This window comes from Phyllopteryx taeniolatus, chromosome 2, assembly GCF_024500385.1.
Source record: "Phyllopteryx taeniolatus isolate TA_2022b chromosome 2, UOR_Ptae_1.2, whole genome shotgun sequence".
Lineage (NCBI taxonomy): Eukaryota > Metazoa > Chordata > Actinopteri > Syngnathiformes > Syngnathidae > Phyllopteryx > Phyllopteryx taeniolatus.
Genome location: NC_084503.1, coordinates 30,644,890 through 30,660,039, shown reverse-complemented (window position 1 = coordinate 30,660,039; position 15,150 = coordinate 30,644,890). Strand labels below are relative to the sequence as shown.

The window sequence follows — 15,150 nt, the reverse complement described above, 5'->3', positions numbered from 1 at the left end:
TCTATATCCCTGTATGTAATTATGAAAATTACTGTGTTATTGTATCAACACATTCATGAGCCAAAAGTGCTATCATGTTACATAGTTTTAAGTTCTTGGAGAATCATCATATTAAATCACCTGGTTTGTTTTTTCATTAATGGCATAATACACGAGGTGTGTTTGGCACGTATCGATCAGCTAGCGGTCCAGCATGCTCCATCATCGGGTGTACGAGGACCTACTCGCAGCCTTCTGGTGTTCACCCTCCGTCCTGACCTGGCTGTAGCATCAGGCAGCGCTGACTTGCTCAGCAATCTGATCTAAATAGGACGTCCGAGGTACTTTATATGTTGGCGGCCCCTAAAATGTACAAAAATTCCCATACAGTCGCTGTCAAGTAACCGTAGTCCACAAACAAAGTCCACTTAACACTACGCAAACATGTTGAACTCTGCGATTTTTGTTAGCACATTAAGGTTTGGTCACATTACTATCAATAAAAACCCCAACACTAGCTCCATGTTCTACTAATTACACTGCATTATGAATCAAATTTCAATTAAATTTATACTTCAGTATTCAGGCTGACTTACATTGAGCTTTGTAGCTAACATAACCCCACCTACCATGCAAAAGTCTTCAGCCACCATTTTTTACATATATGTATTTGCTTTTTTTTCTTTTTTTTGGGGGGGGGGGGTAGTAGGTGTTATACTAATTGTTAAAATACAATATATTAAAATGGTGACTAAGTTATACCTAGTTACCTATCTATCGGTAGCTAGTTATAGTAGTTTAGCTATGCTTACTGTTAAAATACATTATAGTAAAATTGTCTTCTTTCTCTCTCATATACTATATTGTAAAGTAGAAGAGTGGTTAAACTGTATCTGTCCAGTATCTATAGATAGTTTTTGATCACATCGTATTTGTCCGCCATGTTGGAGTTTGAGAGTGACAGAGTTTGAGTTGGAGTTTGATCCCTTGTTTATCGCGAGGGTTAGGTTCCGGACCACCCTCACAATAAGTGAATTCTGCGATGTTGCGATCAGTTTTTTTTTTCTTTTACATATTTTTAACCTTTATGAATTTCCCCAGTCCCACACATATTACTGTTCCCCACACTCTTATTAACCTCTACCATACATACTGAATATTTCCTATACTCAAACACTTGTTGTACTGTTAAACATACATAATATTAACAACATACAGTGCTGTTAAAAAAGTATTGGCCCCTTTCTCAAATTATATTTTTGCAGTTTCCCCATATTAATGTTCAAACACTGCAATTGGCTGGCAACCAGTTCGGGGTGTACCCCGCCTCCTGGCCGATGATAGCTGGGATAGGCTCCAGCACTCCCACGACCCTTGTGAGGATAAGCGGCTTGGAAAATGGATGGATGGATGGATGGATGGATAATGTTCAAACAAATGAACATCAGACAAATATAACCCAAGTGAACTTAAAATGCTATTTTGAAATGGTGATTTCATTAAATTTAGGGGACAAAAACTACTCAAAGTTACCTGGCCTCTGTGTGAAAAATTGTTTAGAGTATTCACGGATGTATGGACTGGGCACCTGACCAGAGTGAGATGAGATGAACATATTCGTGAAAAATGTGTCTTTTCCTTGACAAATGTTCTGTCTTCTCAATGTGTTTAAAAATTGGTACTGCTAAATGGTAAAATGAGACTTTGTCCCTTCCACCTGTATTGTTGCAGCCAAACGGCGCACAGTAATTCACACATTTTTGACATTGCCTATCAATCCAATTTCTCTATTCAAACACTCAATAAGCACCGCGAAAAAACAATGTGTCGACCTCCAACATGGCGAAGGCGGGTATGTCCAGATGTCCGTCCGTCACAGGAAAACTAGCTATACCATCGATCTAGCAATCTATCCACAGCTAGCAGGCAACTAGCTGGATATCTAGGTGTGGTTATCTTATACTTACTGTTAAAATGGAGTAAAAGATACTATATTATCTATCTAAAGTGGCAAATGGCCTCATAAAGCTAAATGGAATGCCAACCTAATCAACTCTGATGCTACAAACATTTTTCCAACTATTTATCCGTTAACTGTGTACAAATGACTGCTGTGAAACAAACATGCTTGTGGTGGTCTATGGCTTTTGCTTTTATTACAATTTGAAAGGGCCTTGTAACATCTTGGTTGCCTTCAGCAACTGTAAGTGAGATAGATGGTCAAAACATTAGACATGCCGCTCTGTATGATGCATTGCAGTGCTATACCACTGTAAACTACAAGTTAAGCCCACAGTGTTTTGTTGGCATTTCTATGGCTGACTTCATTGTGAAATAGTATTATTTATTTAGAACATCCCTTCGTGCCACTTGCCTCTTCCCGGCCCTCAAAACAGACAGAATATTTCTGTTTTTCTTTTCTCTGTGTAACTCCTCTTGCTGTTCTTGTTCAGCCTTCGGCAAAATAAAGCGTTTTGTGGCCAATATTGTTGAAACAAGCGTGCTTCCCTACAGGTTTTTATGGATTTGTTGTTTTTTCAGGTTTTTTTTTTTGGTCTGGCTACATCTCAGAATTTTAATTACGCTTTTTCCCTCACACTTTTTTGCTGCTGTGTGTTTTCAGCTAAGTCAAGCAACGGCTCGGTGGGCGAGGTGTCCATACAAGTGAACCTCATCTCTCACCCTGGCACCGGGGAGCACAAAGTCAGCGTGAAGGGTGAGCTTTGGATCGGTTGTCATTTCTATTCAAATGTATTCACGCTCGCTCGCCTGAGGCAACTCTTGAGATGATTGTGCTGCCAGGGCCCCGAAAATGAATAAGCAGCAGTTGACTGTACTTGGGGCTCCATTTAGAAACAAATATAGTGTATTACCTCAAATGGAGGCTAGGGGAGGTTGTTTAGTTACTCAACAGCAGACATTGGGGAAGGCATGATTAGGGGGGAGCCATTTATTTGTACTGCACGATATAATAATTGAATTCTTTTGACAAATAAATTATGCTTGATCCAACTTGGACAAGAAAATCACTTCATGATTAGTTTGACATTTTAACATAAAAGGTGTTAGAAAGGTATCCAAAAAGACATTTTAAATCCAAACTACAAACTGCAAGTTTTCCTCTTCAAAATAATTGCCATGGAGTCTAACGTAGTTTCCAAACCTTCTCTCCCATGCCTTCATGCAATCCTGGAAGAATTCTTCTTGGATTTTCCACAACTCCTTCCTCACAGCCAACTTGATGTCATCTTCATCTTCAAAATGGGTCCCCTTGACGACCCCCTTGAGCTTGGCAAAGAGTAAAAAGAAAAAAAATAGTAGAGTAGGGCGTTTGCATGGCAATGTTCTTATCGGCTAGGAACTGTCAGATGCTCAGAACATTATGAGCAGGCGCGTTGTCATTGTGAAGCAGCCAAGCGTTGTACTGCCAGAACTACCAGGATCCCTTTCTTGACGTTCTTGATCATCTGGCCCACCTTAAAGGGGAAAACTCGTAGTTTTTAGTAGCCTTACGTTATTACATAATTTGTATTTTCTCTTGTGGAGGCGGCACTTCATAACCAAGTCATTTGATGTGTTTTGTGGATGTATTTTGCTTCTTTTTTTTTTTTTTTTACTGCTCCCAGAAAAAAACTAAAATGTGAGAGACATGGCTATCATCAGACAGCAATGAGATATGTCATGTCTAAAAGGTATTTTTAACCTAAGAGTACTAAGAGAAAAAAATGCAAATAAAAAGACTGGACAGGACCATGGGTCATCAGAATCAGAATCATCTTTATTTGCCAAGTATGTCCAAAAGACACAAGGAATTTGTCTCCGGTAGTTGGAGCCGCTCTAGTACAACAGACAGTCAATTTACAGAACACTTTGGAGACATAAAGACATTGACAAAAAACAATTATGCAAAAAGATGCAGAGTCCTCTAGCACTTAGAGCAGTTCGAATGACTAATATCGCAATAGTCCGGTGCAATGACCATTGTGCAAAGGGCGGTGAGACTTCAAGGAGTGTATGCGGTTTAAAGTGACGAGTAGTGCGATAATCTGGGACAATGGTTGTCCAAATGTTACGGATACTCCTCAATCAGTGTGCAAATGGAGCAGATGCTACTCTGGCATGAGTGGCCAGTATATGCAAATATGCAGCATGGCGAGACAACTACAGTGAGTGCACGAGTAATACATAATTGGCCCCACAGAAATGTGACAACGAACTCAAGTCAAAAAATTGCCAGCTTGTTGTAATGGAATTATAGGTTAGCTGTTTAAGAAGTTGATTGCAAGAGGGAAGAAACTGTTGGAATGTCTACTAGTTCTAGTTTGCATTGATCGGTAGCGCCTACCTGAGGGAAGGAGCTGGAAGAGCTGGTGACCGGGGTGCGGAGGGTCCGAGAGGATTTTGCACGCCCTTGTCTTAGTTCTGGCAGCGTGCAAGTCCTCAAGGGTGGGTAGGGGGGTACCGACAATCCTTTCAGCAGTTTTGATTGTCCGTTGCAGTCGGAGTTTGTCCTTTTTTGTAGCAGCACCAAACCAGACTGTGATGGAAGAACACAGGACTGATTTGATGACCGATGTGTAGAACTGTCTCAGCAGCTCCGGTGGCAGGCCGTGCTTTCTCAGAAGCCGGAGGAAGTACATCCTCTGCTGGGCCTTTTTGAGGACGGAGTTGATGTTGGTCGCCCACTTCAGGTCCTGGAAGATTGTAATTCCCAGGAACTTGAAGGTCTCGACGGTTGACACAAGGCAGCTGGACAACGTGAGGGGCAGCTGTGGCGAAGGATGCCTCCTGAGTCCGATCATCTCTACAGTCTTGAGCGTGTTCAGCTCCAGGTTGTGTCGGCCGCACCACAGCTCCAGCCGCTCCGCTTCCTGTCGATATGCAGACTCTTCACCGTCCTTGATGAGGCCGATGACAGTGGTGTCATCTGCAAACTTCAGGAGTTTGACAGTCGGGTTCGCTGAGGTGCAGTCGTTCGTGTAGAGAGAGAAGAGCAGCGGAGAGAGGACACAACCTTGGGGCGCCCCAGTGCTGATGCTGCGTGTGGATGAGGTGGCCTCCCCCAGCCTGACCTGCTGTGTCCTGCCCGTCAGAAAGCTGTAAATCCACTGGCAGATGGCAGGTGAGAGGCTGAGCTGGAGAAGCTTGGATGAAAGGAGTTCAGGGATGATGGTGTTGAACGCTGAGCTGAAGTCCACGAACAGGATCCTCGCGTAGGTCCCTGCACTGTCGAGGTGTTCTAGGATGAAGTGCAGTCCCATGTTGACTGCATCATCCGCAGACCTGTTCGCTTGGTAGGCAAACTGCAGGGGGTCCAGCAGGGGACCTGTGATGCTCTTGAGGTGGTCCAGCACGAGACGTTCAAAGGACTTCATGACCACAGATGTCAAAGCGACAGGCCTGTAGTCATTCAGACCCGAGATTGCAGGTTTCTTGGGGACTGGAATGATGGTGGAGCGTTTGAAACAGGATGGAACTTCGCACATTTCCAGAGATCTGTTGAAGATCTGAGTGAAGACTGGAGCGAGCTGGTCCGCGCAGACTTTGAGGCAGGATGGGGACACGTGGTCCGGGCCTGCCGCTTTGTTAATCTTTTGTTGTTTGAAGATGCGTCTCACATCCTGTTCATGGATGGTTAACGCAGAGGTCAGAGGTGTGATTGTGATTGTGTGATTATGTGCATAGCTCCCCAGAACATAAACATGGATTGGCACAGCATTGCAGAGTGATCACGTTTGGAATCGAATGGAAAACCCCAAATACAGTAAGATTACATTTTAAAAGAGTTTACAACAAATAAGACTCAACAGTGTATTAAATGTCAGAAATTGTCTCCATGCCTTGGTAGGTGCTGCTGTTTTGGTTAGAAACAAAGATTCAGCAGTTAACGTTCAGAGCCCTATTTTTGTGAACGGTGTAAAAACAGCGGCGCGGCGGGCGGCGCAACTGTGCACCAGAGGCGCAGCGGATGGGTGTTGGTAATTTTGTAGACCAGCGCATCATGTCGGATCTGAAAGTGGGCAGGTTGAACCACTATGGGGGTGTTTACAGTCGATTGCATTCCCCTTCAATCAAAGTGGGGCAAAACTGCAGTCTCGACCAAGACATCTCTGTGTGGAAGAGGACGATGCGTAATCGCAGCGATCCGTGTGTGACTGGAGCATTGTCATGTCCCTGGCTATGGAGTGGCAACGCACAATGTGCGCGGGTATCGAGAATGTGCTGGTGAAAACACTGGCGACTTAAATATGTCCGCGGAGGTCAGTATGTCTGCCTGTGCCCTAATTAAATTCACCACAATAACGTTAGACCAGTTGTCTCACCTGCACCAGCAGTGAGACGTCGTCTGAGCAGGCGTAACTTGTGACCCACTTTCTCCCACCAAATTGCACTCCGCCAGGCTCAGGACACACCCTCGCTGCACCAGAATTTCCAGCCTGGCACAGACCAGTCTGCCAAATTGGCAAACGCACAGCAAGCCTTGTGCTTGCAAAAAAATGAGGATCAGCCAGCCTTTGTACCCAGCCACTGATGCGCTGTCTGCAAAAATAGAGTATTAAGTGTGAACAGCAGCATCAGTGACCATAGCTTACAGCACTGGTGTCAAACCCAAGGCCCGGGAGCCAGATCCGGCCCGCCACTTGCTTTTATGTGGCCCGTGAAGGCAAATCATGTGGGTCAACTTCCATGAAATTTAAAATAGTCATATATAATGTTGAGATACTGCAAACGTTACCAAACATGAACAATAGTTGAAAAACCCATTACCCTTGATTTCTGATTCCAAAACTACTTCATAAATTTTTATGGTTTCACAGTCATAACGGCCCTCTGACGGAAACCGTAACTACAATATGGCCCGCAACAAAAATGAGTTTGACACCCCTGGCTTACGGCTACCACCGTTTTTTTTCCAGAGGAAATACAGCAATGTCTGTTAAAACACCATTAGTGAGCTAACGGTTAAATCACTGGCACCGTTTACTGTACAGTAAACACAAGTAATTGTACAGAAAAACACAGGCAGCGGCACGGTGTACGACTGGTTAGAGCGTCTGCCTTACAGTTCTGAGGAGCGGGGTTCACTCCCCGGCCCCGCCTGTGTGGAGTTTGCATGTTTCCCCGTGCCTGCGTGGGTTTTCTCCGGGCACTCCGGTTTCCTCCCACATCCCAAAAACATGCATGGTAGGTTGATTGACAACTCTAAATTGCCTGTAGGTGTGAATGTGAGTGCGAATGGTTGTTTGTTTCTATGTGCCCTGCGATTGGCTGGCAACCAGTTCAGGGTGTACCCCGCCTCCTGCCCGATGATGGCTGGGTTAGGCTCCAGCACGCCCGCGACCCTAGTGAGGAGAAGCGGCTCAGAAAATGGATGGATGGAAAAACAGGTAATATGTGGGAAGTACTCTTGTTCTTAAATAGCCCGTCCTATCAATTATAATGAATGGTCATTTTCACCAGGGGGCAGAAGACTTGCAATCATTTAACCCCTGCTGTTGCACTCTGTCTCGCTGCGCTGATACTTTTAAAAGTGCACCGTTTTTTTTCTTTCATCTCCCAGATCACTCACTTTGTCAGCAACAGAACCGCTATGACAATATGTTCATAGACTTACATTTACCTATATTACCAGGACAGTGGGGTGTGCCATGAGCCTGTTATTGCGCCACCCAACACAAGAGGCTGAGTGCTGCTTTTTGCCTTAATCTCCCATCATGACCTCTTTTTGGTATTCACTCTCAGCCACAACATCAAAAGTAAAGTTACATTCGGAGTGCTTTATGGGCTGTAGCAGCTAATATACCAATCAGCCATGTCTGTTGCCATGGTGCCAAGCAAAGAATGACAGCTAATAAAATTTCTTTTTAAAGTTCAGGCCTCCGAAACCAGTTTTACTGAACGTGAAATTTGGTAGACATGTCTATCATGAGAATAAAAAAAAGTCTCAAGATCCCATGCCTGAAAACACACAAAATCTTAATTTTTGCTTTGTTTATGTCAGGGGTGTCTAAAAATGTTCTTCTAAGGGCCGCATACAGAAAAATCGAAGGACACAAGGGCCAATTAGGCATTCTTCACCTTTAATTATTTAACACACTAAAACCAATACATTAGTGTAGATACAGATATGAGTAGCAATTACATTTATTTATTGTAAAAAACAGCTTGACTATCTGTGCTAAGCTGACCTTCACTTGGAGCAAAGTGGAGCAAACAACACGCCTTCCCGAATGGTACGTGGAAAACATGGAAGTGAGAGATGAGAACAAGTTTCATCCTCTCTTCTCCTACCTTGCCACCCAATGTAGAAAGTAAGTAATATAATGCAGCCAAACGATACAGGCCGTGTCAATTTGTAATCTTATTACATGCCGCGGGCCACCAAAAAAAATGGCACCTGGGCCATAGTTTGGTCACCCTTGGTTTCGGGTCACTCATGATTTCTAGTGGACCTTCAAAGTCTAACTTGACCTTAAGATTTTGTCAATCACCACCTGCACCATTTGTACCACGTGTACTAGACCAGTGTTTCCCAAGTCTTGAGACAAAGCACATATTTTATTATCCAAGACCAGTGCAACAAATACCACACTAGCTGATCTGATGAGCAAAAATGTTGCTTAAACGTAAGAGTAGCAATAGAGGATGTCTGCTCCAGAGGTGGGTAGAGTAGCCAAACATTGTACTCAAGTAATAATACTGTTACTTGACAATAATGTGACTCAAATAAAAGTAAAAAGTAGTCCTCCAAAAACTTACTTGAGTAAGAGTAAAACGTACATAGCGAAATAATTACTCAAGTACTGAGTAAATAGTGTGTAACTTCAGATTTCTTTTAACCACAACATGAAAATCTATTTAAAAAAAAAAAAAAAAAAAAAACATTACAAAATAAGATGCAAATTCTGAAAAATTCTTGCCTTCATGGTAACAATGACCTTCCCAACATGGCCGCCACGTAGGTACGACGATCACCTGGCTGGCTTATCTTGTTTTAATACCTATGCCCGGGAAGCCCAGTAGAAGACGTCATGTGAGGTCATGTGACTTTGTTGTGTCGTTTGATTGCTGAACTAGACTTAAATGTCACTAGCTCTTAAACTGGATTGGGGCAAACAGCACCAATGCGGAAGTCTACGTCGCAGTCTCGCTCCCGAAATAGTTGATGAATAAGCAATAATTGATCAATAAAAGTAGCGACCAACATATAGATCATTGTAATGGAGTGAAAGTACCGTTACTTCTTAACAGAGAAGCGGCGGAAGTGTTTTTTCTGGTCTCGTCAACTCCTGTGATTTATCCAAAGCGCACTGGCAGGACCTCAGGCCGATGCGCCAGCATATTAGTCCGCCGCGGCGTAATATTCACAATTACATCTGTGTGTGGATGGTGGATGTGTGGAATCGATCAAGTTGCCAGTGCTCAAGGAGTACGAAACAGTCTATGACCGAAAGGCGACTGATTTGCATGTATGCTTGCATCAAGTCCTACCTTCCAATTTGAGGGTACGTTCATCGCTGATCACAGCTTTAATTCAGCCTTACTCTGTGTTTCAGTTGTCGGCGTGAACAACCTCCAGTGGCAGACCACCGCCATGTTCCGGCCGTTCGTCGAGGTCAACGCCGTCGGGCCGCACCTCGCTGACAAGAAACGCAAATTCAGCACCAAGACCAAGAACAACAATTGGTCACCAAAGTACAACGAAACATTCCAATAGTAAGTAATGACAGCAAACACAGTTGATACATATAGAGTCCATAGCACATCGGTTCTTATTCTTTGAAAATATCTTCCTTAACACGACAATTGAATTAAGGTGAGTCTAATTGATAGCAATCTATACTGGTGCCCGCGAACACGCACTCCAAGGCAAGCCAGGGCGGCTGCCGTGTTTACGGGCTTTATAGAATCACGAGTATCCTCATTAGAATTTGAACACTTGTTAAGTTGCAGGGAATAATTCGAACAATGGCCTTAGGGTTCTTTGCGCTTCAATTTGGCCGAGGAAACACAACTGAATCTCCAAACAAGAGTGTCTCTTTTCACCACAGGATACATGTGCAGGTAATTAAACAGGCAGCAAGTACAAATGGAAGTAAATATGGAGTTGGTCCAACGCCTTTGCAGCTACAACTGCTTCCGCTGTTATAAAATTGTCCTAAATGGGGTAAATCACCATGATACCATTGATCGATTAAGTTAGGCCTTTCCTTGCACATTTCAAACATTATTATGTACTTTTACAAGGAAAACCAAAACCTTAGAAACATTCAGATGCTTTTATTGTAATCAAATCATGTCACATTTTGTTGTTTAGAGGATAATTGGTACAGAGAAGTGATGGATGGATGGATGGATGGATGGATAGCAGGTTCCCTTGAACTTTAAAACAGAGTGGAGGTGTGAACGCTATTATATTTATTTTATTTTTAAATATATGTACTGGTGCCTGTACCTTGAGTTTATATTATTTTGTTAGAAAGAAGCAAAATCCTTTTCACTGTAGCTGTCATACTGACGATGAAGGCAAGTGTGATTGCAATTATATTACAAATACATTCATTATATTTGGAAACGTTTTTTTCCCCCATAGGAGGTAATGGTAATAGAACCAATGTGTACCAGGGTCAAATTATCGTGGTCATAAAACCTTTATGAACTGTTCAAGATATTTCAGTAACATTTTAACATTCACACACGATATTAAAACACAAAAACAATCGCATTCTATGACAAAGGCAACATGTATTTTTGACATACTGTATGAGTGTACAAAATAAGTTAAAAGCTGATACGAGTAAAAAATGAGGAATGATGATTGAAATGATAATAAAATAAATTGATGACACTTCCACTGACAACCCAGGCTAAACTAACCCTCTCACCAACAAGCAAAACTTCTCTCTCAGTTTTATTACCTCAACAAACTTCCTTGATACCAAATCCGATTTCGACAGGGCTGTGGCATCATCTTGTCACCATGAATAGGGGAATTTTCCAGCAAATAGGTGTAGGATTGGTTCCACAGTACAAAATGCAACAAGGTGAATTTGTAAATAAACCACAAATATGCCCAGTATAAGTATTTTATGTGTTAACTTCTTGAGAAAATGTATCTAAGTGACTCATGAATGGCAAATGGTTGTTCATTGTATTTTGCTATCAATTGAAGGTCTGAGGTTTGCGTTCCCTCTTTCCCGTAGTGTCTTGAGCAACGAGCACGGCCCGGAGGCGTACGAGCTGCACGTGTCGGTGAAGGACTACTGCTTCGCCCGCGAGGACCGCATCATCGGCATGACCGTCATCCAGCTGCGCGAGCTGGCCGACTCGGGCAGCTGCGCCGCCTGCTACCCGTTGGTGAAGAGCATCGACATGGACGAGACGGGCCTCACCATCATGCGGATACTCTCGCAAAGGACCAACGATGAGGTGGCCAAAGAGTTTGTGCGTCTCAAGACGGACACACGCTCGGCGGAGGAAGTCTCCTAATGCGAAAAAAAAATAAAAAAATGGAGTATTCCTTCCGAGTGGTGTTGTCTTAAAGATGACAATGATTGGATGGTTGTTCTACTTGAGATGAGCCAAAGCACGAAGTGAGCGAGGGAGTTGTGTTTGTTTGTTTGATTGTTTGTTTGTTTGTTTTTGTGCATGTGCGTAAGAAAAAACATCTGTTGGAATGTTCATTTGAATACTACAAGTACGTACAAGTGTTTACTGACCATATGCTTATTATTAAGTACTATATTCTACAGGTTACGTTCAAGCAAACACGGGAAAAAACTTTTTTACCACTTAGTCTTTTTTGAACTGAGATTTGTTCCAATGAAGTGCCAAACCAGTGGAGTTAAAACACAAACTAAACTAAACAAAAAAGAACAACACATAAAGGAATTATGCTGATGAACTTAGTATGTTGGAAAATTTGCTCGATTATCCAGTGTAAGTCAATTTCTGACTGTGTGGCGTTCTGATTGTTGCACTCTTCATTTTTTATTTTTTTTTTTTAACATTTTGCCACCCAGCATTGGTGGTGTTCCTTTTTTAAATTATTTATTTTTTGCTACCCAGCCCCATTGTAGTTATTTGTTATTGATTCATTTCTACAACAATTTTTGTCACTCAGCTTTGTTGTTTATTTATTTATTTTGTTATGCATTTATTTTGTTTAATTCTTGTCACCTCGCGCTATTGTGCCCTTTTTTTGTTTATTTTTTCCAAATGTATTATTTTTTTGCCCCAAAAACTGTTGTGGAGTCTCTCTTTTTTCTCTCGCTCTGAGCCACCCAACACTGTTACGCAGTACCTTGTTAAAAAAAAAAAAAAAGGCAAAAACAATTAATTTTTTGGGTGATCCAACATTGTGGTTGAGTCTTTTTTTTTTTTTTATATAATATTTTTCCCCACCCAACACTGTTGTGGAGTCCTTAGTATTTTATTTTAAAATGTTCTTATGCTCGCCAACCACCACTGTTGTAAAGTTCCTTGTTTTTTTAATTAGGTTTTATTTGTTGGTCACCCAGCACTGTTGCAGTCTGTTTTTCCCCCCCACCCCTTTAATTGTTCTAATGTATTTTTTTTTTGCCACCCAGCATTGTTGCCCATCGTTTCCCAGTCACATCACTCCCCATGTTCCCACGGTAACCACCTTGCCTTCAAACTCTTTGGATCGTAAGGCAACCACGAGAAAATAGTGTTGTTGTTTTTTTTTATTATTATTTTGAAATGGCGACGACTGCTATGTAAACCTTCATAGGTGTTTGTACTTTTATAATCATGACACATGACAACAGACTCCAGACAGAATGGATACTTTTTTTTTTTCTTCCCCTTTTTTGTGTTTATTTTAAAACGTCAGCTTCCGGCCTTTCTGAATGACCACTGTGAACATGAGCTTTGGAAAGCAACCTTACGCCACACCATTTCATATCATCTTTTCTGATCTGTTAAGTTCCTGATAAACTGCCAACATTGTTTAGAATCTTTGTACAAAAAAAGCAATCCATTCCATATATGGAGTTATATATGTACATGTGGTCCGATTGTGCATAGGGTGGTACCGAGATTATTTTTTTTTTTTTATTTGCCGTGAAGCTGTAATGATAGCAAAACAAGAGTTGCACATGTTCCTTTCAAAAAGAAAAATTAGAATCACTCAGCTTCTGTCATTTTTTTCCATCATAAAAAGGAAAGAGTTTAATTTTAATTTAACATTTTGGTAAATATGCAACATTCCTATGTATTGCACTGATGGCAAATTGTATGTCATGTAAATATATTTAGTGAGATATTGTACAAAAAGTCTACTTTTCTTCTATGTGCATAAAGTATGTGCAAATGTGGTCACAAGTCTTGGTCATTTTGCATGGCAAATATGCACTCTTTTTTTAATACACATAAAAGTAAAACATTAACAACTCAATATATCATACAAGAATGTACCATATATTCGCAAATACTGGCCAGGAGTCTTTTATTTACTAAACTGGAGATGTTTCTTTTTACATATTTGGATTAATACTTCACCATTTTACCAGTGTAATACAATTGATGACATTGTAATATTTTAGCCAAACCAAAGACTATTCTGGACAAACGCAGACATATGGCAAGAATCGATGCAGACTTGGCAGCAGTCATATGTCACATAGCTCCCGGAACATAAACATGGATGTGCACAACATAGGGTAGGGGCTATATATCAAGAGTCAGTCTCCTGGCATACTATTGTTGTCACATTTAATGCTGCACTTACAACATGTGGTCACACTCCGCACTGGACAAAGTGCTTTAATTACATTTAGTCATTTACCTTAATTTTTTATTGTATAAATGTTTTCCCGAAACGGGGTCAGGCAATCCAATAAATGCAAATGAATAGTTTGGTAATACCAAATGAAATAACATCTCAACAAAAATACTCCTGCAAAAATGTTTGGACACCATGATTAAACAAGATATAAACATAAGGCACCCACATTTTACCCTTGTGATCCAAAATCTATGAATCAAATGGAACATTTACAGTTCGGAAAATTACGGAGCCCCAGACATGACGTAAAATAAAAAAATACTAGTTCGTGCGCTGCCCATCGATTGGCTGGCAACCGGTTCGGCCCGATGATAGCTGGGATAGGCTCCAGCACGCCCGCGACCCTAGTGAGGAGAAGCGGCTCAGAAAATGGATGGATGGATAGTTTGTGCGAACAAACTACTAATTTGTATGCACAAACTACTTCTTTGTGCGCACGAAGTAATTGTTTGTGCGCGTGAAGTACTTACTGCGTGCACACGAAGAAGCCGTGGCTCCGTACTGGACTGGAGGGCAACCAAATCGAGCGTACTTTTATGGACACGGCCGAAACTGCAAGACACATGCGATGGCTTCAGGGTAAGTTTATTTTCTTATCATATTCTAGTCAATATCTTATTATTATACATTTAGGCGGTTATTTATTCTTTATTTTTTTCAACTAATCAAATGTTCTGGTCCAGTGAAAATCTAGTTTGATTCTAATTCATTGCACCTAACAAGAAGCTGATGCTTTGCATTGTCAGGTTCTTTCCTTTTTTTCCTGATGTTATGTTTTGTTATCTGCTCTGCGCTAGTTCCTTTCTGACAAAACCTATGAAGAAATGCTTGTCAGTGGCAAAATGATGGCAACATTCGAATGCCTTTGGTTGTGTTTTCATGTTGGATACATTGCAGTCTTATAATGTAACGGAGTGGGAACATAATTTTTACATAAAGTATATGGACAGTACTTTATTTCTATTTCTTGCAACTTGTTTTTTTACTTCACTACCTTTCCGATGGAAAATGAATACTTTTATTGAGATATTTTTTTGTTGCCATAATGCCGGTGGGGCCTGTTTTGTTTGCTCACTTAACTTCGACTGGCTTTTAGGCTTACTGCTGTAAATCTTGACAGGGGCCCCTCTCTTGCCTTGCTCCTTTTTTTGCAGTGAGACAAACTGCGAGCGCCTCCAGAGTTTATTCTAAAGCGTTGCATGTGCATTTAAGTCGGTATTTAATTGTTATAGGACATATTAGCGTTGTAGTGTTCTGTTTATGAGGAATTTTCTTTGGTAATAATACAAGATGCATTTATGTGCAGACTGTTGTCATTTGTAGATGTGCCACTACTGCAAGTGTTGGGCAAGCTACTTAGA

General features: G+C 41.5%; 1 protein-coding gene across 3 annotated transcripts in view; it reads left to right on the top strand.

Moving 5' to 3' along the window:
- Positions 1-13,319, top strand: part of LOC133474223 (protein unc-13 homolog C) — a 188,892-nt gene extending 175,573 nt beyond the window's left edge. For all 3 annotated transcript variants that reach the window (XM_061765689.1, XM_061765688.1, XM_061765687.1), the window contains exons 31-33: positions 2,603-2,695; positions 9,537-9,696; positions 11,184-13,319. In XM_061765689.1, the coding sequence (XP_061621673.1) occupies positions 2,603-2,695; positions 9,537-9,696; positions 11,184-11,469 (539 nt within the window). In that variant the 3' untranslated portion in view covers positions 11,470-13,319. The remainder of the gene's footprint in view (positions 1-2,602; positions 2,696-9,536; positions 9,697-11,183) is intronic.
- The last annotated feature ends 1,831 nt before the right edge of the window (positions 13,320-15,150 follow it).